Source organism: Dreissena polymorpha, chromosome 2 (genome assembly GCF_020536995.1).
Source record: "Dreissena polymorpha isolate Duluth1 chromosome 2, UMN_Dpol_1.0, whole genome shotgun sequence".
Lineage (NCBI taxonomy): Eukaryota > Metazoa > Mollusca > Bivalvia > Myida > Dreissenidae > Dreissena > Dreissena polymorpha.
The window spans coordinates 101,623,791-101,649,065 of NC_068356.1; the positions used below are offsets into that span (position 1 = coordinate 101,623,791).

The following is a 25,275-nucleotide window of genomic DNA, read 5'->3' on the forward strand; positions in this document are numbered from 1 at the left end:
AAGCACTAGAACCTTGAAACTTACACACATGGTAGCTATGAGCATATGTGCGACCCTGCACTATTTGGAATTTTGATCTGACCCCTGGGTCAAAAGTTATAGCGGTTGGGGTGGGGCCGCGTCAGAAATTATCACTCATTTTTTAGGTTATTTTACATTTACTTCTTTATTTCTACACCGATTCACTTCAAATTGATACTGGACCTCTCTTATGACAATACGGTCAATCTCAACCATGCATGGCCCCATTCCCAACCCTGGGGCGCCCCGCCCACATAGGCCACACCCACCAAAAATTTCCATTTACTATAATTTTTTCATTTCTACACGGATTCACTTTAAATTGATACTGAACTTTTGTTATGACATTAGGGTCAATCTCAACTATGCATGGCCCCAATCCCAACCCTGGGGCGCCCGCCCACATAGGCCACACCCACCAACAAATTCCATTTACTATAATTTTTTCATTTCTACACGGATTCACTTCAAATTGATACTGAACTTCTCTTATGACATTAGGGTCAATCTCAACTATGCATGGCCCCATAACCAACCCTGGGGCCCCGCCCACATAGACCACACCCACCCAAAATTGCCTTTACTATAATTTCTTCATTTCTACACCGATTCACTTCAAATTGATATTGAACTTCTCTTATGACAATACAGTCAATCTCAACTATGCATGGCCCCATTACCAACCCTGGGGCGCCCCGCCCACATAGACCACACCCACCCAAAATTGCCTTTTACTATAATTTCTTCATTTCTACACCGATTCACTTCAAATTGATACTGAACCTCTCTTATGACAATACGGTCAATCTCAACTATGCATGGCCCCATTACCAACCCTGGGGCCCCGCCCACATAGACCACACCCGCCCAAAATTGCCTTTTACTATAATTTCTTCATTTCTACACCGATTCACTTCAAATTGATACTGAACTTCTCTTATGACAATACGGTCAATCTCAACTATGCATGGCACAATTACCAACCCTGGGGCGCCCTGCCCACATATGTCACACCCACCCAAAATTGCCTTTTACTATAACTTCTTCATTTCTACACCAATTCACTTCTAATTGATGATGAACTTCTCTTATGACAATACGGTCAATCTCAGCTATGCATGGCCCCATTACCAACCCTGGGGCACACCTAGGTCAAACATTCGGCGTGGGGATACGCGTCGGCCTCTGCCGCGCCATTTCTAGTTTTCTTTATTTTAAGATCTCTATATATATTGTTAGATCTATGTTTCAATCAAATATCATTGCACATCTGAACAAATGCTTAAATTAGGGAACAAAAAGTTATAACAGTTTGCAAATTTAAAAAAAATAACTTAGGAATAGTTCTTTTCAATCGTATCTTTGTTCTTAATTTAAAATATACAACAACACAGATTTAATAATAATCGATTTCTTACTATCACAAAGGGTGGGATCAAAAGGGTACAGGTCGAAGTACCATTGTATTCTACTGTTACATTTCCTAAACTTCGACATCACTTAGTGACATATTCATACAGACGACTCCAGAAGACATTGGGAGGCGCCGCGGAACCCGATATATACACCGTCTTTCCGGGACCCGGCGTTTTTATTGTACCGGAAAACACACACTCCTCGTCTGCCTTTAGATCTCCCAACTTTTCCATGCGCGACCCATACGATTCCTCAACTGGCACACCGACCATGACGTTTTTCGATTTCAAAGACCGAATTTTGAAACTGATCGTTGACTTCGCGGAAATTTCGTAGTCCTTTGGCTCAAGTATTTCGCAAATGTGTTTCGCAACAGAGTCCGCGTTGAATTTGGGGAACTTCTTCACATTTGTTGCGTTTGCTGTGCATTCCAAAAGAAACATGGCCGCAAATTCGAATTTCTCCGTTTTTCCCTCGGCAAATAAATCAAGGCGATAATATCCTAGTGCTGGAAACCTTATATGAACAGTTTGCGAATTTTCACGAGCTGTAACCATCGTGTAACCTTCTAGTTCTTTTTTGTCGTCACTCGAGGCCTTAAGTTCGGCTAAAATTGTTACCAGCCTGGTTTGCTCTAGCTCTATTGACATTTCCGCGGAGTCGCGTGAGAACACTGACATTGACTGAATCGCGTCTGTAAATCCTAGCTCTGCGTAGTTCGGTTCAGGACCCCAGGCCTTTTTATGATCTGGAAACTTTGTTGGCGTTGGATACACACCGTTACACCGTAACGTATAATCTACTAGCTTCCGAAACTTGGCATGAAGATAGTCTCTAGCCTTTCCATAAAGATTTAGCGTATATTCGCCAACTTCCGGCGGAACAACGCGCACCTCAAACGTCTTATTGTCCAGACGCCTCATACATCTGCGCGAATTTATCTCTGTTCCGGCCTCGTCGCGCAGGTCCGCGGTAATATTCGACAGCGGATAATTCTCGGTTGCAAACGAGATAGTGACTTCGTTGCTAAAGTACACGATCGGTTCGCGATGGGAAATTAGCTTAAAACCGAGCTCTCTTGATTTCTCGGTTAAGCACGGCTTCTGGTTGAACTCTTCGATTTCAATCGGCTCTTCGAGGAGCTGCCAAACAGGGTGTGCGGGGAAATGGTCATAACAGAAAACCTCGGGGTCCGTCAGGAACCAGAACTCGTCGAACTGACGTTGGAATTTACCACTGACGTCGACGTATCCAGACCCCCACGTGCAATCCAGAAAACGCCACTCCCCGTTAAAGTAAACGGCGTTCCAGCTGTGGTTCCGTTCACCAAGTTTGAACTCCTTGTCGGGTTGGTGGCGGAGACCTTTGGAACATCCGGGTATCGTAACTACAGGGATATTGACCTCCCTAGAAAAAACGGTAACTTGCAAAAAAAGTGTCTTATATGACTCGTTATATCTAAATATTAAATTCATTATCGAAAATGCTGTCGGATACACATGTTCAGCTGCTATTTGTACATGTCCTGCATAAACGAACATGTATCATCGGAAAACGATTTTAAATTTCATTACTCAAATATATTAGTTTCAAATGTTCTATGTTAGTGAACTTAACACCGATTAAAATCAAGATGGTCATTGTCACAAAGATACGCCCGTTAGTAAAGTGTGTTTTGAGTACTGGTGTATGTTGAAGAAGTTTCAATAAAAATTAACTAATGCTGGATTGTGGAAAACCCCACTGATCACGGGCAACAAACCAAAGTGACTCATTCAAAAGCACTTTTTTAGCATGCTTGCAACATCTGCCTTATGCTCCGTACAAACGGCGTATTAGAATACCCCAAGAGAAGCGATGTAGTACTTACTTGCAGAGAGCTGCCATGAGGTTGACGTAACTTCCTTGCCCCTGACGTAACGTCGACGTCGCATCATAACGCAACTTATCGGACAACGTTTTTTCCTTATCGTACATGTAACTGGAACATAGCGAAATATTCACTTTATATGATATTAATCAGTATGAGTACCGGGATGTACCGAGTAAGTACACTACATTCGTACCAAGCATTCATTGAAGAATATATATATAATATATATACATGAGCCGCGCTCTGATAAAACAGGGCTTAATGCATGTGCGTTAAGTGCCGTCCTATATTAGCCTGTGTAGTCCGCTCATGCTGATCAGTGACAACAATTTCCGCTTTCATGTATGTTTTCTTTTATATGAAGTCTATTCTTATAGAAAACTCAGTTTAGACGTCACGGATAAGCTGTGCGGACGCACATGAAATAAGCCCTGTTTTATTAGAACGCGGCTCATATGTACCTAACTGGCTTCAAGCACTTCCAAGCATAATTCCATGCATTCCTAACCAACAAAATAATATCAGGGAAATAAGCGTAATTTTATTTTATGAGAACTTATGAAATTTTAACATTCATTAACTATGTTCGGTGGACGGTAGCTTAATTTATTATTACATGCGTTCAAACGGCGACCCGGTATGCGGTTGGATCGAAATGAACACTTTTGGATGGGCATGAGAACTGCTCCAGTCGCACACCGACGTCAATTGCTTTTTCTTAAAGTACATCAGTTTCTTACCGTTACGGAAACAAACACAATACATCCTACTTAATGCTGTGAACGAATCATCTACATGTTATTATTAAGATTTTTCAACTGGTTTAACCTTGACCAAAACTAATTATAAAACACTATAAAACAGAAAGATAAATCAACAATTTACCCTAATGCAAAATGTTTCAATGTTGGAATTAACACAGCAAACACAAAACACTACCAATAGACCGTTTGATTCCCATGGAAACGCGAGTTAATCATGACAAGTTAATACTGTTAGCTAATGCTGAAAGAAAAAGTGAGCTCAGTGAAACATCGGGTCATGTAGTTATGAAAACGACATAAATAAACAATTTGCATACAAAAGTGGTGCGAATGTTGACAGCGTGGTGTGAACATGCAAAAAGTGATACAAATGGTCAAGTAAATTGTTCAAGTAAATTTCCAGGGATGAATTGAGAAGTCGTCACGTTTATTTTGAAGAAGATTGTAAAACATATTAACCCTTTGCATGCTGGAAAATGTGTCGTCTGCTAAAAAGTCGTCTGTTCAATTACTAAAATTAGCATTTTCTTCGATTTTTACAAAGAATACTATAAGAATAGCAAACAGTTTGGATCCTGATGAGTCGCCACGTTTTGCGGCATCTCATCTGGATCCAAACTGTTTGCAAAGGCCTTCAAAATTCGGTTCCAGCACTGAAAGAGTTAACGTGCATCGTTACCAAAAAAAAACAGTAAACTGTTCCTTTTCTAAAAGCAAAACTAGCAAGAGCTTCCCTATAAAGCATGCGCGGCCATCTCTTGCTTTGATAAAATAATGTACGTTTTATTTCAGTCAACAGATAACACTACGCGATGACATTATTGTTTTCCTTTCGGTTGTTGTTTAACAGTATAAATGTAAACTTAAACTAACAACAAAATTAACACAATTCATTGCCTTCATCATTGCTGATGATAACTTTTAAAAGTTTTTTTACCCTACTGGTCCGCCTGAACATGCAACACAAGATATATCCCAGGCAAACTTGCTCTATACAAAGCGATGTCAAGGTTGGTCCAGGCAAATAGAGATATCTGTTGCCCACAAACGGTACCTTGATATGTCATTGTACGCAAGGGGACAAACACTCCTGCTAAATTGCAATTCAGAGTTATGGGTCAGTCACCTCCAAAAATTAAAATGTCTCAAGTAACCATCAGTTGATACAGATTTTTTACCTTGCTCACAATCTTTAGTTTGAATTTCGTAGTGTCAGAAAGGGCCTAATTCAGCTTAATTGCAGATTAAAGTTGTGCTTTGGTTAAGTGACCTCTCCTGATGCTTCTGAAGACATTTGAGAATTTTCAATTAAATACCTTTTGTTATTAATTACAAAGATATGTACTTGCAAACAAACTTTAAACTGACATCGCATCCTGAAAAAAACTGGATATAATTCCGCTTAAAGGCTGTTAACAGTTATAGATCTTGGTCAGTGATTGTTAACCCATTTATGCCTAGTGGACTCCACCATCCTTCTAAATTGGATCATTTTATTTCCAAAATTAGGGATGTCTAGTGTATTAATTTCTATATTTAGAATATTTCTTACAGAAATTCCTTAAAGCAAACAGCGCAGACCCTGATGAGACGCCGCATCATGCGGCGTCTCAACTGGCTCTACGCTGTTTTCCAATGCTTTTTTTCTAGACGCTAGGCATAAATGGGTTAATAAAGACACTCAACACATTTGCAAAGTTTTATTTCAATAACTAACGTTCGCAAACGTTTACCTTTCATTTATAATACAAGAACGGGCATACTTGTCCGTAATATAAATACTTCTTAAGGAACTTTGTCAGTGATCTTGAACCCATATGACCGTGTTTAATAAACTAGACAAAGTAGGAACAGTGCTGTGGTATTGTTGCACACAGGACTAAGCCATTTAACAACACCGACGCCCGTAATGTGCGAGTAGTATTACCTAAAAAATATAAAGAATAGTAAAGCTAAACATTTTTTCAAATGCAATATCTGTATGGGAGTGTGGGTAAGTAAAAACGCCAACACCATGGAAAAAGCGGTGACGTTGTGCGGACAAACAAACGTTGACAAAGTGACGTCATTTAAGGGTGCAACTCTGTTATACCTGTCGCTGTGCCTTAAATAAAATACCTAAATTAAATTAGTATATTAATTGCAACTATATGTTTACATTAATAAGTCATGTACAATAGAACTTAAAATAAGTTGTACCTGTCGGCACGTTTATACATGCACTAATGTAATATATGAAACGTTAAAGCTGACATATGACGTAGGCGCAAATGCATTTGCTTGTAATACTGTTGGACATAAATCAATTTCTTATAATCAAACACACAAAATAATTTCAAACCCATACAACTGAACACGGTATTTTCCATAACTTTTACAGAAAATAGTAATATATAGTTTTTAAGATGTCATTAGTAATCATACAATTATAATATAGTAAATAGTGAGTCCTACAATAATTCTGATAGCATTTATCACATGCAACTTATTGGCTATAGCGCATCTAACATGCTTGTGTCAAAAGACCCAAAAGAGCGAACGAACACTAAATATTAAATGCTAGTTTGCATTGACAAAGAAATATATTGGAAATAAAGTTGCGTTTGTGTATAAACAGATTGAACATATGTATAACATAATAAAAGATTGAACCAATATCCATATTTTCTTCTGTTTTTTTTTGTTGTTCAAAAGCATTGGTTTGGAGGGGTCAATTTTAATACCGATATATATAGTTCAAAATAGTATTTTAGCATTACAGACATTCATTAAATAAGATATGTGTTTTTCAGAGACACAATGCCCCCTAATGCGCCGCTTTTTTAGACCTTTGACCTTGAAGGATGACCTTGACCTTTTACCACTAAAAATATGCAGCTCCATGAGATACACATGCAAGCCAAATATCAAGTTGCTATGTTCAATATTTCAAAAGATATTGCAAAACTTTAATGTAAGATTAAAGTTTTGGTGACAGAATGACAGACAGACAGACAGGCCAAAAACAATATACACCCGATCATTCGATCCGGGGGCATAAAAAGCAAAATTTCAAAATAAAGTCATTTTAAGCATGTTGTTGCAGAAAACGAACGAAATCGATTAAAAGATGTACTTGAAAATCCGCTGTGTACCAAAAAAAGCAAAGGCGGAAAAGAAAACACAGTCCACCAAAACGCCATGGTTAGGTCTCGAAACGTCCAAGGTGATGCAAAAGTTAAACGTCGAACAAAAAAGACAGAGATGTACCAAAAGAGTAATAGTTGGCACAGAGGTTAACCCAAAATTTCAAAACGGAATAAAAAGTCAGAAGTAGACCAAAGGTCAGATGTGCTGTCAAAACTCAATGTTCGAACAATAATTCAGAGGTGAACCAAAGCGTCGGGGGTTAACCAAAATTCAGAAGTGCAACAAAATACTCGAGGTAGACCAAAGACTGCGCCAGAACGTACCTGATATTATTACAGACCCAGAAGTAGAAGGCTCGAATCTTCTCTAGATCTGAGGTGGCGACCGAGCACAGATGTGACGCCAGGCGGTCCACTGACAGCAAGCATGACCCTGGGGTCTGAAATGGATAGACGGAATATTGTATTATAACTAGCGCATCGTTTGAGAAAAGCACCCAACACCTCACGCTCGATTTGGTTTTAATAAAGATTCTGATATCATAAACAGCCACAGAATAAGCTGATACCTTAGCTTTGTACATTAAATAAACGTTTCTCTTATACAAATTATGTTTCTTACTTTTCTGAAGTTCTTGGACAAATAAACTGTAAAATAGTTTTTTTGCAAAATATTACTATTAATATTATTATCAAGTCAATATTTGTAAGCGTATTATGCCTAATTAAGTTTATTAAGTCTCTAACATTACTTTTATCGCTCACTTACCTTTAAATACTTACCGGTACACCCTTGAATACTACCTTGATAACGTGTGTAACGTTAGTAACGTTCCCTACGTTACTTAAGTTTTCTTCGTTTCGTACGTTTCTTAAGTAACTTACGTTTCTCACTTTCAATACATCCCTTTCGTAAATGACGACTATAACGTTACTTTGGCCCCTTAGGTGTATACCATCATTTACGTTACTTGCGTGAAAAACGTTTCTTACGCTAGCCTAACTACATTGAAATCATTTATCGCGTCTTTCACGCCCCTTTTGTTCATAACGTTACTTGCGTTCATGACTTGACTTATTCCACTACGTCCCATACGTTTAAGACGTAACTGTGGTTATTTACATTCATTTCATCATTGTGTAACTATGTTACTTACATTCTTTGCGTTCTCATCGATGTGCTTGAACTGTAGCTGCACGTCAGTGACGATGTCCTTCTTTAGTGTAGTAACGGGCTTTGCCGCCGGAAGTTGAGGATTGTTCGCGCCGGCGTCGGGCTCGTCGTCTGCTTTCTGTAGTTCACTCTTTTTCACGGTGCCGGTGAGGTAACCGGCGAGTTTGTTGAAGGCGAGAGCGTCGTTTGGAGCCTATACGAAACTTGTATTATTAGTTAGTGTATATGGCTTGTCCGCCGTTTTCAGTTAAAACCTGTCTATTATTTATTTTTTGCATCGAGCGCCTAAGGCGTATTGAAACGCTCTCGATTCCGGTTCCTTGGCGTAAGGGAGGTCTAAAAAAAACGCTCCCACCGTGAGGATCGAATTCTTGAAATCACGTAAAATAACGTGTGTTGCCGCCATATTCATTTCGCCAGGGTGACGTCTTAGGTGACCTTTGGCTTTTTTAATAGTATTTCTGTCAATCCACGGTAAATAGTCGAGCTAAAACTCAACATTAGGTCGCAGATCAAATTCATTTTTAAAAAAGATAGTTAATTATAAAGTGTTAGAAACTTTTATCCCCGTTCTGCCATAGTGACTTAACTTTAGTTTGCTATGCAAAATATTTACAAAACTAAAAAATATTTTGGAAAAAAATGTTGCGGTTGAATTGCGACGAATAATTTATTGTTAGAAATATATACACCTTCTTTTTAACGGTAATAACTTAACTGGCCAACGTATTTTGATAGAGGTTGCTGTTTGCAAGGGCTCCTTATGGTTGAGTTTTCTTTGCTTAGAAAAGAACAGCATAGGTGGAATTGCTAACGTTCTTGTGGCGACTCACATGTTCGACACAAAATTCATACCTCGTCCACTAATCTGTCTGCCAAAACAAACGTAGTTGGCGTCACGAAGTCTGACTTCCGGGATTTCGGGGGAGCCGGTTCAGGTACACCTTTTGGTATTCCGTACTGAATCTGACCCTCGTTGATGTGTCTGAAATCAGTAAATCAATCGTGCAGAAAATATGGTTTTGCGTTCTAAAATTCATTGACGTTCATGCAATCGGATATAATTTAAAATACAAATTGAAGATACGCCTTCTGTCTATTTGTGAACATCACACAAGTTTACTTTGTATTAGTATTTATTGTAAAAAACAATTAGAACAATACATCAACCTTAGACATGTGGAAAAATCGCTATAACTTGAAAATTATAGTTGGTTTGCCAGATCTCCAAAGTGGTATGGTGAGAAAGAAAAAAAGCTATACATGTATGTACATGTATACACATATGTACTAATAGAACTACTTGGCATGGTCTCTGAGAGTTTATTAACATTCGCGATTTAAGTCCCAGCCATTGATACTCCTTATTGTTATTTCAGATAAAAAGACAACAAGAGATGTGTTTGTCAGAAACACAATGCCCCTACTGCGCCGCTTTGAAGCCATAAATTTGACCTTTGACCTTGATGGATGACCTTGACATTGACCTTTCACCACACAAAATGTGCAGCTCCATGAGATACACATGCATGCCAAATATCAAGTAGCTATCTTCAATATTGCAAAAATTATGGGCAATGTTAAAGTTTTCGGACGGACGGACGGATTGACTAACAGACGGACGGACTGACGGACAGTTCAACTGATATATGCCCCCCTGCCGGGGGCATAACAAAAGAATAGTGCATTTTCCATTTAAAGTTACATATACCTGACCGCGGATGAGCCTTCCCAAGGGTTAGGCTTCTCCTTAGGCTTGTTGTCGTCGGGAGTGCGCAAGTCCGGAAGTGACGTAGGCGGCTGGTTGGTACTGACAGCCGGGTCTCGAACTGGTGTTTTTGACGTCTGCAAGTAAGCATCAATTTTTATGTTAAGCAAAGTGACGCAAAATTAGGGCCAGCGAACACATGTACACAAACACATTAATGGTGCCCACCGAACAAACCTGGTAATGTGGACTTCACATGTTCACAGCGTAGCGAGTTAATGTAGCCGCGTTGCTCATTATCGACATGTTAAAAATAACTATTATCTTAACAAAAAGCGATTCAAACAAGATTTGTGCCATACTTATTCTTCACACTTGCATTTAAGTATATGCACTGTTGTTTTCAGCCAAACTATTTTTAAAATGACAAGATAAAAAATCATAAGATAAATGTGCCCGATGTATATTTCAAATGAAAACGGCATAAACATGCGATCCATACCTCTTTGGGGGACGTGTTCAACGCTTTTTCCGACAAACTGACGTCGCTCAAGTCAACAGCTTCACTCTTAAGTCGACGTTTATACGTCGGACTATCAGCTGCATCTACGTCAGGGATAAAAGCGCTCGTCAACACGGTTTCCTTACCATGGCTCATATTATCTCGATCTTCGATCGTTTTCTTTATCAGTTTTCTTTTATTATGTTCTTTCTCCATTAGCACTGCGTTAGATTCGCTCTCTGAATTATTTTCGGGTAAAGAAACCGCAACGGCTGCTTCAGACGCTGATTTTTTAGTTGTGAGTGAATGGTGTGGTGAAGTTTTACCATCTTTGCATTCAGTCCGTTGGATTTCTAATGGCTTTGCATCACCGTTTGCATTGCTTATTGTTGGTTTGTTTGCAACGTTTGTTTCAACCGACTTGGATGCCTTTTGATTGTCGTCTGCATGTGTCGATTTCTTTGCGGCTAAATTTGGATTCGGATTGACGGGTATAGTGTGTTCAAGATTCTCACTTATGCCCATCACTGCTGGGTCATCATTAAAGTTATGCGTGGCTTTCGCGGGCGCATGCTTAGATTGTTCGGGCTCTGGTCGTACGGCGTCGTTTCTTCTTTTACGCCCATTCACGTCACCCGTCCCGTTAACGTCTGGGTTAAGGTCACGTGACTTTGATTGCGGACAGCCCATTTTTATCTGGAACACAAACCATTTGACGATGCATACATTCCTTTAAACTTAAAAGATCAAAGACAAACGTGTGCATAATTTTCAAATATCAATGTTAATCATCTTTTCGTGTGTTGTCGAGATGTGTCGACCACGACCGAATATATAACCCTTCATTGCCGATCAGTAAGCGAACAAAACAATCAAGCATGTTCGATTTAGATCTAATCGCTCGATTCTTTCTATTATGCATTATTAATTAATCGATGATTAAACGATGCCATACTCCAAGGTATTAAATATTTATTGACGAGTATTTGTGTAAGCGTTCAGTGATTGTTGAAAATATTTGCGTTGCGCAAAGAATATACCGAATAGCCATTACATGCTTTAAGGCACGCTAAATATTAAGCCTGGTATAGAATGGTCACGCGTGAACGACAATGGTGTCCTGAACAAACAAACCCCGATTTCCATATTTAAAAAAACCTTTGTCGCATTACAACGTAACTACACACAAATAACAAATATCAGCTTCATTTTTTTGCGGTTCCTAGCAGATTCAAGATAAACTAGAAATGGCGCGGCAGAGGCCGACGCGTATCCCCACGCCGCATGTTTGACCCAGGGGACTCCCCAGGGTTAGTAATGGAGCCATGCATAGTTGAGATTGACCGTATTGTCATAAGATATGTCCAGTATCAATTGGAAGTGAATTGGTGTAGGAATGAAGAAGGTAATGTAAAATAACATAAAACAAGAGATGTGTTTGTCAGAAACACAATGCCCCCTCCTGCGCCGCTTTGATTTTTAAAACAAATCATTTGGCAGGTTCATAACTTACCTCCTTTTAAAGCTTATTACTTTCCTAGGATTTGTTTTTTTTTACCTTTGACCTTGAAGGATGAACAAACACAATGCCCCCCTCCTGCGCCGCTTTGATTAATTTAAATTTTTTAAATCGTTTGGCAGGTTTTTTTACGTTTTCTTTACCTTTTACCTTGAAGTATGTCATTGGCCTTAACCTGTCACCACTCAAAATGTGCTGCTTCATAAGATACACATGCATGCCAAATATCAAGTTGCTATCTTCAATATTGCAAAAGTTATGGCCAATGCACCATGCCGAGGGCATACAAATAAGTGGAAATCTCTGACCCGGCCCCACCCCAACCCCCTTAACTTTTGACCCAAGGGTAAGATCAAAATTCCGAATAGTGCACCGTCACACATATGCTCATAGCTACCATGTGTGTAAGTTTCAAGGTTTTAGTGCTAATAGTGTAGGCGATAATAGTGGCCAAGACGGACGGATGGACAGACAGACGGACGGACGGACAGACGGTGGAGATAATCATAATATAATCAATGTTGATTTTGAAGAACATATGTTTGAGTATTTCGTTTGAGATGCATAGAATAATCAATTGATAATGCTAATGCGAACATAATAATCCACATTACCAATGTAAACGTTGCAGCTTTAAAAACAAGATATGAATTTGATATAGATTGAACATAGACAATGATGACAGGCGTGTCACGGACATACCTTGGTATCACAGCTTCATGGATATCCAACTGTAATCCACCCACATCATAGATTGTGCCATCAAGTCCATGTATTAAAGCCAGCTCTCTCAGTTCATGAACTACATCATCTGTACACGATCCCTTTGCTATCGCGCTTTAATTTTCTCACGACGTGAAATAAGTTAAATGATTCAACAACGTTTCGCAAGAGCACACAATGTTCTGTTTTAAAGCTTAACCACTAAACATCAAATACAACATGCTAAAATCAAAACAAAACGCTAATATTAGAACAGAACATGACCGCAAAGATAATCCAATATTGCGTCAGTAAAGTGACTACTGAATAAAAACCCGTTTTATATTTATAGATCCACGGGTTAATCATTTTGTCGTGACCGAGCTTACGCCTCGTTGGTTTCAGAATCGTGGTCGATCAAAGAGTGCAGTGACGCGTAGAGACAGAGCTTTGAAAGGTTTTGAACGTATTAAAGTGGCTTGTTCACAGATTGGCAAAAACACTATTATAGAATGGCATTCATTAAAACATGCATTTATTACTTTCAACAAAACAATAGTTAGAAACATATTAAACAAGATGTGTTTGTGAAACGCTATGTCCCCTCATATATTTGACCATTGACCTTGAAGGATGACCTTGACCTTTCACCACTCAAAATGTGTACCTCCATTAGATACACATGCATGCCTAATATAAAGTTGCTATCTTTAATATTGCAAAAGTTATGGAAAATGTTAAAGTTTGTCGCAAACAAACCAACAAAAAAACAGACAGGGCAGAAACAAAACGTCCCCCAGTATAGACATACAAATATCGGTTCGTTAATGGATGACCATCTATCGAAATCAAAAAGGTTTACAGCGTGTGCATCTATTTTCATCGCTATTAAAAAACCCAGAGTGTTTAAGTAAAAAAGCGTTATGAAAAGTATTAGAACAAAATTCCACGCGGCACACTATCTTGCAACGCGACTAACGACAATTTACAACGAAACACGATATTTTCACTATGAGCTGTCGTGCGTGGGTCATTGTCGTCTGTCTCGTTGAATGCACAGGTGGTTAGCGTGTGGCTATGATATTAATAAGTGAAAACATCATTTTGAATGATAAATAATCATATTATAACGAAAAATTAACTTTTCTGAAAAAAAAAATATTTCACTATCAAATATATATATAACAAGGTATGCAACTCAAAATCAGCCCAAAACGGGGTGCATCGCTTTGAACAGCCATATCTTCATAAATTTTGCAGCGATTTTCACGATCTCGGTCTTATTCAACGCAGAAATGAATTTCCTTTCTGGAAATGTATATGTCTTGCAATATTTTAACAAATGCTGGGTCAACTTTTAAGAAATAACACGATACACAACACGCATGACCCAGTTGACAGTGATCATGCTGTCTTTAAGACTGAAATCTTCACGGAGTAAAGGGCAACTTCCCTACAAAGTTCATGTAGTTCGATACCAAAATTCAATAAAACGTATGAAAAAACATTATTACCGTTCTTGTCGTTACATTCTGCATCAAGACTAACTGTCCAGCGCCGTTTGAAACCTTTGTTTACATACATTTCAACTAACTGACATTTTAAACATACGAGTGATTTCATTGGTCCAATGCGGAGGTGTGTCTTTACAACTGGAGATTTCATTCATAAAGAATACATGATCACTGTCAACTGGGTCATGCGTGTTGTGTATCGTGTTATTTCTTAAAAGTTGACACAGCATTTGTAAAAATATTGCAAGACATATACATTTCCAGAAAGGAAATTCATTTCTGCGTTGAATAAGACCGAGATCGTGAAAATCGCTGCACAATTGATGAAGATATGACTGTTCAAAGCGATGCACCCCGTTTTGGGGTGATTTTGAGTTGCATACCTTGTTATATATATATTTGATAGTGAAATTTTTTTTTTCAGAAAAGTTAATTTTTCGTTATAATATGATTATTTATCATTCAAAATGATGTTTTCACTAATTAATATCATAGCCACACGCTAACCACCTGTGGTTGAATGTCGCGCGTTGCACTCATTCAAATTAACAAGACAGTCGAGCTTACGTCAATATCTGATGCGACGTCATATGATTTTAGTAGTTATTTACTTTCAATGTTTTCATGTTGACTGCAAACTCATTTTGAAATGGTCATTTATGTAACAAAGCAGACATTTTCATTAAATGATGAAAAATGAACAAACGCATAATCCCTCCAGATCTGGGGATATTTACCATCTGACGGCTGTGGTAACCGCGCATGAGGTAACCGCTGCCGAGATTTCAAAAAGATTTGTTTAAATTGCCCAGATGCCTTTGTGAAATGAACTTTTCAGGCAATTTTCATATCAAAATCTGTTTTACTATGTACAAATAAACTGTATTCGTTGTTCGTGTCAAATATTGCCGCTTCTTGGTTTGTATTGTCCCATATATGATCACAAAAACTCGGCGTGCAAAGATCGAAATTGGATAGCATGTGAACCTGACACGAACGTTCTTCCGAATGCATAAGCTTTTTTCTTGTATTGCAATAACAAAACCGAATCCGTGTTTATTATGCGTTCATAAGTTGAACAATTGTTCATTAGAAATGCGATATGCCAGTAATATGTGTTAAATACGACTTAAGCCTGCTCTATGGATTCCGTGCCACGTAAACTGGGATTTTAAACGATAATTATTTGAGAAAAAGACGCAGTGAAAAAGCTTAAACATTCTACACAGGTAAAACTGTTTTTAGTTAATGTGAATTCGTTATTGCGACTTTATTCAAGTTACGTGTGTATGAAAGCGTATACGGTACACCCTGATGCTGTGATGTTGTCAACATTCTATGACGGCATGATATGAAAAAGGTGTCATGGCGTAAAAAATAACTCATCGTGTTGACTAAAACAATGATGGCAATTTTTCACAAGAGCATGACGCCAAAAATTATGTTGATTTGTCGACTTGGATCATTTTGACCAAATATTTTTTCGGGAAAAGCCGGAAACATTTACGGTGAGACATTAACTTAATGTCGTTATGGCGAGTAAAATTAAGAGGGAAAACCTACAAAACTATGACGACATACAATTTTATTTCACAGTAAGTCGATATAAACTAATCCGGCATGACCATATTATTGGGGTGTACCAGATACGCTTCCATACGTGTGCGAGTAATTAGACAACATAATGTTCGTATAAAAGTATAAGATAATAATTTCAAAAGTGAGTGCGTTTGCCTTGTTACGTTGCATGATATTTTATGAAATTTCAAAACATAACAAAATCGATAGCTAAAATCCTTAATAAAAACACAAAAGCTTCATTCAAAAATATAAGAATATGAACCGCGCTGCGTAATGTGTCGTCCCAGATAAGCCTGTGTATTCCGCACAGGCTAACCAGGGACGATACTTTCCGCCTAAACTTGATTTTGCTAAGAAGAGACTTCATTGAAACAAAACATATCATAAAAGCGAAAAGTGTCGTCCTTGATCAGCCTGTGCGGACTGCATAAGCTAATATTGGACGACACTTTACGCACATGCATTAAACCCCCTTTACACAGAGCGCGGCCTATATTTATTCAAAATATTATTCACACTCTAGGATAACAGCTTTGTTAATAATAAGACACACCTTTATTTTTAGCGTTTGTTATTCAAAATTTTAAATTTTCAAGTTCAGGTTAATGTGGTTATTTCAAACTCACCTTTGCATTCACGTCCACTTCACTAAGGAAAAAACATGCAACAGTTATTTTTAGGTTACGCTCAGTTATAGATCAGGAACACTTGCAGGTCATTTTTTTTGGTCATCCTGAATATAACACATGCATTTAATTTTAAATAGGTGAAAAAACGGTGCTGAGCATCACGAAAATGGACAAAAACCAGCAACGAAGCACGGTGAGTGTTATTAACCTTCGTAAAGTCCCCACTCGTGCTGACACATCCGTAGCATATTTGAGCATCGCCATGGGAAAACCGGCTTAATGTATGCGCTTTAAGTGTCATACCAGATTAGCCGGTGCAGTCCACATAGACTAATCTCGGTCGACACTTTCCGCCTAGAATGGATTTTCGTAAAGAAGATTTCCTTTAAAAAATTTCTTTAAAAGCGTAAAGTGTCGTCATTGATTAGCTTGTGCGTACTGCACAGGCTAATCTGGGACGACACTATACGCACATGCATTAAGTTCCGTTTTCCCAGAGTGCGGCTCATTTTCTGAACATATTTATTAGTAACTTTAAATGCTGTCTTCATCCTTTGACTGTGTCATCAAAACGAATGTGTCAATGGTTGCATTCCTTTTCATTTGCAACTGTTGAATATTTGCAAAATCTATTTCGTGACCCTTGAACATTCTTTCAAGCATGTCATATACTTTTGCTTGTTTTATTTATTAAGTTCAATATTTTGTTGTTGTTTTGTGTTTAGAATATTTTGATAGCATCCGCTTCAAAAGCTAATACTGCTTTTTCTTGTTTGTGTTTAAAATGTTTTGATTAACTACAAAACATGATAAAGAGGCTTTCAGAAATTTTTTAATCTGATTATTCTTTGTCGCCCAGTGGCTAGGGCGTTCGCTTACGTAGCGAATGTCGAAGGCTCGCTCCAAATACTGGACAAGTTCTGACCAACAGCAGGTTAAGTCGAATGGTACCGATCGCCATCCTGACACGCGCCCGGAAAATGAGATAGGAATCGCGAGTAAAGATGTTATCAGTAAAGATGTCGCATAAAGTAAAACCTTCTGCGCTTAGTTGAGAGGCGCGATATTATAATAAACACATACTTTAGTTTTATTTATGCAGCTTAAGCATTTTCAAATTGAAAATTACTAAAATAACTTATAAATGACAAAAACCTTCGTCCGGTAAATTTTATTTTGGTCATGTGGTCTAAAACAATCGTTTCTTTTTGCCTTTATGTAAACCAGCTAGGAAAATCATCGATCATTATAGGCATTGAACCAAGGTCCTACCGATACTAAGGCAGACTCTATACCGCGTCGCTTTCAAAGCTAGTTCATATAGCAAGACTGAATTAGTGCTCAATATACCTCAACCTACTTCATAAGCCCTATCCATTATTGAAATTATTCCACGAATTTCCATCAACCATGATATCTGTGGTACGTCACACAGACAGATAACCATTTGTGGGCTAATGAAGTTGGGCGCCAATGTAATCCAGCTACAAAATACCCCGACCACTATGGGAATTGAACCAAGATCCTACCGGTTTCAATTCAGACGCTCGACCGCGTCGCTATAAAACCTAGCTCACATACAAGGCAGAGCAATATACGCGCTCCTTATACCTCATCCTACTGAATGAATATAAACCTCGTTCAGAGGAAATTTGGCTTAATACATATACGTTAAGTTTCGTACCGGATAAGCATGTGTAATTCTCACAGGCTACAGGTAATCAGCGATGACACTTTCCGTATAGACCTTATTTTTTGTTTAGAGACTTTATTTAAACGAAAAGAACCATACAAGTGGAAAGTGTTATCTCTGATTAGCCAATGCGGACCGCACAGGTTAATCTTGGACGACATTATTCGCACATGCATTAAGCCCAGTTTTCCCAGAACACAGCTCATATAAAATCTAACTCCACGTTTGCAGCGTTGCACGAGGCCCGTGAAGATCGGCATCGGCGTGTTCGTGGCGGCGGTGGTGATCGCCGTGGTCGTCATAGTACTCGTGGGCGTTGCAAGTAACAAGGACACCGGTAAGATGTGTGGCCAAAGTAAAGTGCTAAAAATATTTCCCTGCGCATTTACATTTCTGTTTTAGATTCTACTTCAAACTCTGCACATTATTTTTTTTTCAGAAAACGTGATCAGATCTACATGTTACTACGTTAATAAGAATAATTTAATGATCGCATCGCGAAATGGGTCATATCCACATTGTGTGTAATGATAATAAGATGGCATATCCAGCAAACTTTATACGCACATTGTGTAGAAGTTCTAGTTATACAATCATGTTATCCACGTTAATTTAAAAACAACCCGAGCATTTATCATTTATTTTGCATATATATTTCTAATATTTTTTCCTTTTTAATGCAAACAATATGTTTTAAAAGACATACCTCTGAGTTTGGAATCCACTGATCGCGCGTGATTGTGAAGTTAGACATGACATCCGATGGTTTCTTTTCACAATATAAATATATGTATATAACACCATACACATGTTTATTTTCTACTTACTTATTGGTCAAACAAAAAGTTACAGAAATGCTGTTGCATGCACAAAATTAAATGAGTGTTCATATACGGCTAAACAAATGTCATTGTTTCTCGGCTGTCATATATTTCGCTTCTCTCTCGCAAAGATATAACTGCCTGCGAACATTACTATGAGATCCTTACCGAAAGTATACACCACGTGAAGATTGATGATTCAAATACTTTTTTTTTATAGGGATAATACACGTTTTCGAGGGCATGATCATCTGCGGGCGCTCGAAAAATCCGTTCCTGCCCGTGTGCGCAGCACGAGGACACGAGTGGATTTTGAGAGCGCCCGCAGATGATCATGTCCGAGAAAATGTGTATTTTCGCTATTTTTGCATAAACAAATCACACATACCAAAATAATTTAAATACTAGTAACATTGAAAACAATATGTTTTGTTCATTCGACATCGACAAAATAATTCGATTATTTCAATACAGTTCAAGGTTGTGTTTTACATATGCCTCACTCGGTCATCATCCGAAATGACGAGGCTTTACCTTCGGATAGGCAGTTTTCGATTTAAAATGTGTTTAAACAGTGGATTAATGCAAAGTTGAAATGCAGCCGCGCAAAGTAAGAAACGAGGAATTATTTTGGAATTTACAGCAGGAACGTTGAAGGTACATAAACACTTACATTTACAGCATAGTCCTTTGAAAGTGTTGAGTATAAATAACCTTAACTTCATTGACGTTGCCAATAAAATAAAGCTGTCGTCAAGAGAGTGCAGATGGTATAACTTGAAAAGTGGATTGAAATAGTCATTATCCCTGCATGCATGAGGAAACTGGTGCTTATTCAGTTCCCCATTTACGCTTGGAAAGTCGTCGAAGGCTGGAGACGGGAAGTAACTGCGCGTGGACCAGATTATGGATATGAAAAACACATAACAGGGCTTGAACGGCACGTGAATCGCATTGCTCATACACGATTTCTCCCGTTCAAGCCCTCCTTTTGCCAAGCAAGTTTCTGCACCCCGCCAGAGGGCATTATAGATAGAGTTTATGCAATAATATGATTTTAAGTACGATTTGTCTTTTCTATTTGTGACTGTAAACTAATAAAAAAAGTTCAATTTTGTAGAAAATGACAATGATTTGTACAAAAAAGAAAAAAAGTTCCAGACCTGGTAGAATTTTAAACGCAGTGTGTAACTTTAACCGGTACCCATTTTCATGTTTGAGATGATTTTAAATAGACACTATTATAATGATAGAATATGCACCATCAATGGTTGTAATTCGATTATGCAACTTGTGTTTCGAAAAAAACAAAACAGCTTATTTCTCGGTACAAACTATGCAGGTCTGTTTTATTATCCATTCATACTAGTCTAGTTTATAAGACGCGCAAAGAATTTAGAGATACTTTTTATATGGGCTAAATTCTTTGGAACTATTACCAAATAAAAAGTAGCTTAATACTTGAGAGCGTCAACAAGTTGGACTACCATTCATACTAATAGTTGCATTCAAATAAAAAGGAAGATATGCTATGTGGTTTTGAAAGGATAACAAATGTGTCATAGCTCTTTGTACACATAGATTTTTTCCACAATATTTTCAATCCCACTGTGAATTTATTCCATTATTTTACAATTCTTCATTGTTTACATACATATGTATATACATGTACCCTTATTTATTGTGTCATGAGCCTAAAAACAGAACTATTCTTATTTGGCCTAAAGAGTATTACAATGAAGTACGCTCGTTATTCTTCTCGACTTCAAGCACAATCCGAAAGTGCCACACAACATATTTGTTGCTTTGAGTTACCCCGTCACAAAATATGAAAATAATTATCTACAAAACTTGTTTCGCGCAAAACAAACGAATGTGTATAATTGACACATAAGCGTTTATAATTGTACGCTGTATTAGCAAGAGAAAGCTTTTTCATGTGTATAAATACATTTAAAACGTTCTTATACATGCGCAATATCCTTCCTTTATATTTGCATATGAATAACAGCATTAATATCCGTAGAATAATACGGAATCCCGTAAAGGCCATCGACTATGCATTTATTGAATTTAAAGTCGATATTCGACAGTACGATTAGAATACGCTTCAGAACGATGACGATAACGCGACAACATAAAAACAATATTACAATAATGCAACACGACGACAGTTCGATAAAGATAACGTGACAGTACGATGATGAAGATACGATAAGTAAATACAACAGCGAGGTGATGGATATGCTATATAATATCGTGTTATCAATAACGTACTGTCGCATTATCGTCATCGTTTTGTCGTATTTTCGCTTTCTCGTCATCGTTATGTCGTGTTGTCGCATTATCGCCATCGTTATGTCATGTTGTCGCATTATCGTCATAGTTATGGCGTTCTGTCGCATTATCGTCATCGTTATGGCGTTCGGTCGCATTATCGTCATCGTAATGTCGTGTTATCGCGTTATCGTCATCTTTATGTCGTGTTGTCGCGTTATCGTCATCGTTATGTCGTGTTGTCGCATTATCGTCATCGTTATGGCGTTCTGTCGCATTATCGTCATCGTTATGTCGTGTTGTCGCGTTATCGTCATCGTTATGTCGTGTTGTCGCATTATCGTCATCGTTATGTCGTGTTGTCGCGTAATCGTCATCGTACTGTCGAGCATTGACGCTCAAATCAATCCATGCATATGTAGATTCTGTAACGCTAGTGCCACGTTTGTCAAGGTTTGTGTACATAGAGTAGTGCTCTATCGACTGCTTATTGGTTTGTTGTTGTACATTTTATTTCAGTTATTTCATCATTAAAGGTTAAAAATATCTTGCAATACATTCGCATCTAACGCATGCATATTTCTTCAATTACATTCCATTTCGCTTGAACAATCATATTACAGAATATATGTTGGTGTTACCATTGACTTAAATTCTATACTATGAACCTATCTTAAACAATTATTTCGACACATTGAGGCTACAACTTGATGTTTGGTTCGAAACAAAATGACAAAAAGACCTATGATTATAAATAAAATTGGCCCTAGGCAGAAGGTGGTCTTTTACTTTACGTATATTGGTCACAAACTTAAATGATACACAACCTGCTCTATGATAATCTTTGATTCGTCTTATTCAGGTGAAACACCAACGCCTGAGTTTGAGTTTGAAGGTAAGTTCGTTTATGATCTAGAAACTTTTTTACGAATTAACCTATTTATGACTAGCAAGGCCTTGGCAAACAGCGTAGACCCAGATGAGACGCCGCATTATGCAGCGTCTCATCAGGGTCTGCTCTGTTTGCTTAAGGAATTTCTGTAAGAAATATTCTAATATAGAAATAAAATATACTAGACATCCCTAATTTTGGAAATAAATTGATCCTATTTAGAAGGAAGGGAGAGTCCACTAGGCATAAATAGGTTTAAGGCGATAAGTAGGTAATGACATCATTTAAATGAGGCCTATACATATTGTACTGTTCTATAATATCGAGGTGAAACCATGAAGTTACACTGTCTTGGGTAAAATTTTAGGTTTTGGGTTTTATATACATGTAATTCGCAATTGTGTAGTCGGTATGGTGTTACAGTCCAAGGTTTGATACCAGTTTCAAGCTTAAATTAAAGTATTTATGTAGCAGACTCGAATCAAATACTCGACCAATACATTTAACATGTACTTAAAATAAAGGATACATTTACACGAAAGTGAAGGGATTATGTTTCCAAAATATGCTTTTCTTTGTAAAAAATATTTTGCGGACACTAGTCCGGTGTCGTTTACTTTCGTAGCTTAGCAAGTTGAGAAATTACAGCAGATGAACTAAACGGCGTAACATAAACAGAAAACAAAGAAAAACATGCAATAAGTTTGTTCCTCAGACGTTTTTATTGTCTGTTTAGAAATCTGCGTCGTGGAACCACCATCTCTCAGAAAACAAGTTAAGATCACATGCGATTTTCGTGACACCGCAAACGTGGATCCGGATATTCGGGATAAGCTGAAAGCAGCGACCATAGACGCCGCCGCCACCACCGTGAAACTAAATGGAAGAGATGATCTTTTTAAGGTATGAATATCATTCAGTGTAAACCACGTGCAGCAACAACAACAAAAAAGAAAACCGATTCGCGATAGAAACAAGAATGTGTGATCACCAGAACAGCGTCTGCGTGTTGGCCGGTTTGAAGGAGCAACACATGGACAGAAGGCTTACATGAAAGTACGACACATCATAATAATAGTTTCGGCGCATACATTTGTTATCATGGTGTGTTGTCGTTTTATGGCCTTTTAAACGCCATGACACCGGAACCACAAAAGAGCGAAATAACGAGTGATTCATGTGTCATTTCGGCGGTAACTCGGTTTGAAAGTCATAATTTCAAGTGAATAACACGTCGTCATGTCAAAATTAAAAAATATAATCACATAGAGGGTAATTACGTGAAAGTCAAGATGGCGACGCCTGTGCCGAGACAGTTTTTTTTTTCGCAGATTTACACCCGTTATTGCTTTTAAAAGACGCCCATTTTCAAGCCATGTTAGTAAAAAGTGATAACCATATATTTCGTATTAAAATTCGCTGGAAAGTCAGCCGCATTAAACATTTATGCAAGTAATAAAGGGTATACACGGCGAAACATACCTGTCTCGGCATGGATGCCGCCATATTCTGATTCATTCGTCGTTTCGGCAGGTATATTTGTCGCTCTGACGTGTTTTGTGTTGTCACCACTTTAAACCCGCCGAAACGTCAGAACGATATTGCTGAAAACAGCTCTCATACGACTGTAGAAATTGGAAAGGATGAATTTATATATTTAAGCTGTGATTACAGAGAAAGTATACATGTAGTTTATTTGATAATACAGTAGGCAATATGCCCATGAGTATACATGAAATGTCACATACAATATTCAAAAAAACAAAGTCACAGGTCATTCAAAGCATAGACATCAAAAATATATCGGTACATTGTAAAGCAAAGTATTAGATATTTTAGAGAAGACAATATACAGCGAGAGGCTGTGAATAAATATATACAAAAGTACTAACCTCATCATAATGTGTATAATAAGTATTTCTTATTTCCCATGCTTTTAAACTAAACATAGCTTAATTTTTAACAATATTGCTATTTTGAGAGGTCAATAAATCTATAAACTTTAACATATTTGGTCTTACGTAATAACATGGTTTTAAATAAGCTCTCGTTTCGGCAGGTATATTTGTCGCTCTGACGTGTTTTGTGTTGTCACCACTTTAAACTCACCGAAACGTCAGAACGATATTGCTGAAAACAGCTCTCATACGACTGTAGAAATTGGAAAGGATGAATTAATATATTTAATCTGTGATTACAGAGAAAGTATATCGAATAGTATCTTATTACACTACGTTAAAGTGTTCGTGCAAAACTAATTGAACACGTTTAAGCGTACATTTATAATTAAGTATTGTGTTCTTTTTTGCATGTATGCTAACCTTTTTAAAACATGGTGTTCACATACAATAAGGATTATGCTCATGTGTCCATGAGGAAACATCAATGTGGGCCTATAATATGAATTTGATTTTTAGGGGTCTACTGTATAATTGTATTCGATGCATTGCAATCTGTGTATGCACTTAAGTGTTCTCCCTTGTGTAGAATAAGATCGTGTGTTTTCACAAAACACGACGAACACTATTTTCATGAAAATGCTCTACATATATAGATACGACTATTGTATCTTGTATCCGTAAAACAAATATGCGGCCTCTTGTTTCTTATGTCACACGGTAAATGTGATGCCCTTTTTTCACAGTTTACTTGCTCCGGGAAGACCAACATGATCACGTGCTTTGGACCCAAAGTCACGTGCTCGTTCAAGGGAATGCTCGATATTTCGATCATCGATTCGAAAGGTCACGACGTCTTCTCCAACAAAACATATATAGCAGTCGCAGGTAAATTTACTGGAAAGAAAAGAAACATAATTTCACGGCACGGGTTTCTAAGAAAACTAAATATGCAGATATCTTCCCTCAACAGTCTAGACTATAGAACTACGTAGTCTAAATGAAAGTGGCTGTTGTCATAAAAAATGTTCAAGATAGTCAGGTATTTAAAAAATCAATTGAAAGAATCATTAAAGGCAGTCGTTACATTTCAACGAGCCGTTTTCATGTAAGTATTCGTTTATCTATACACAGCATCAATAGATGACACTTTCCCTGCAAAA

At 37.8% G+C, this 25,275-nt stretch overlaps 2 protein-coding genes across 2 annotated transcripts; one reads left to right on the top strand and one right to left on the bottom strand.

Annotated features, from left to right (window-relative positions):
- Positions 1-84: 84 nt before the first annotated feature.
- On the bottom strand, positions 85-13,213 carry LOC127868290 (kyphoscoliosis peptidase-like). Its single transcript, XM_052409923.1, has 8 exons — positions 12,808-13,213; positions 10,587-11,282; positions 10,088-10,221; positions 9,232-9,361; positions 8,360-8,569; positions 7,527-7,642; positions 3,308-3,418; positions 85-2,844 (listed from the first exon to the last, which is right to left on the bottom strand). The coding sequence occupies exons 2-8, from the start codon at positions 11,274-11,276 to the stop codon at positions 1,518-1,520; spliced, it is 2,718 nt and encodes a 905-aa protein (XP_052265883.1). The 5' UTR covers positions 11,277-11,282; positions 12,808-13,213; the 3' UTR covers positions 85-1,517.
- Positions 13,214-16,697: 3,484 nt separating this feature from the next.
- LOC127869946 (uncharacterized) lies at positions 16,698-25,107 on the top strand. The gene is made up of 5 exons (XM_052412605.1): positions 16,698-16,724; positions 18,456-18,561; positions 22,185-22,217; positions 22,951-23,117; positions 24,859-25,107. The coding sequence occupies exons 1-5, from the start codon at positions 16,698-16,700 to the stop codon at positions 25,105-25,107; spliced, it is 582 nt and encodes a 193-aa protein (XP_052268565.1).
- Positions 25,108-25,275: the final 168 nt, after the last annotated feature.

Excerpts from the sequence above, each read along its gene's own strand:
- LOC127868290 (XM_052409923.1), bottom strand. The coding sequence starts at position 11,276 with ATGGGCTGTCCGCAATCAAAGTCACGTGACCTTAACCCAGACGTTAAC. Across the intron at positions 10,222-10,586 it reads TGAACACGTCCCCCAAAGAG|ACGTCAAAAACACCAGTTCG; the intron begins GTATGGATCGCA and ends GCTTACTTGCAG. Across the intron at positions 9,362-10,087 it reads GAAGGCTCATCCGCGGTCAG|ACACATCAACGAGGGTCAGA; the intron begins GTATATGTAACT and ends TACTGATTTCAG.
- LOC127869946 (XM_052412605.1), top strand. The coding sequence starts at position 16,698 with ATGGACAAAAACCAGCAACGAAGCACG. Across the intron at positions 18,562-22,184 it reads TGCAAGTAACAAGGACACCG|GTGAAACACCAACGCCTGAG; the intron begins GTAAGATGTGTG and ends CGTCTTATTCAG. Across the intron at positions 23,118-24,858 it reads GAAGAGATGATCTTTTTAAG|TTTACTTGCTCCGGGAAGAC; the intron begins GTATGAATATCA and ends CTTTTTTCACAG.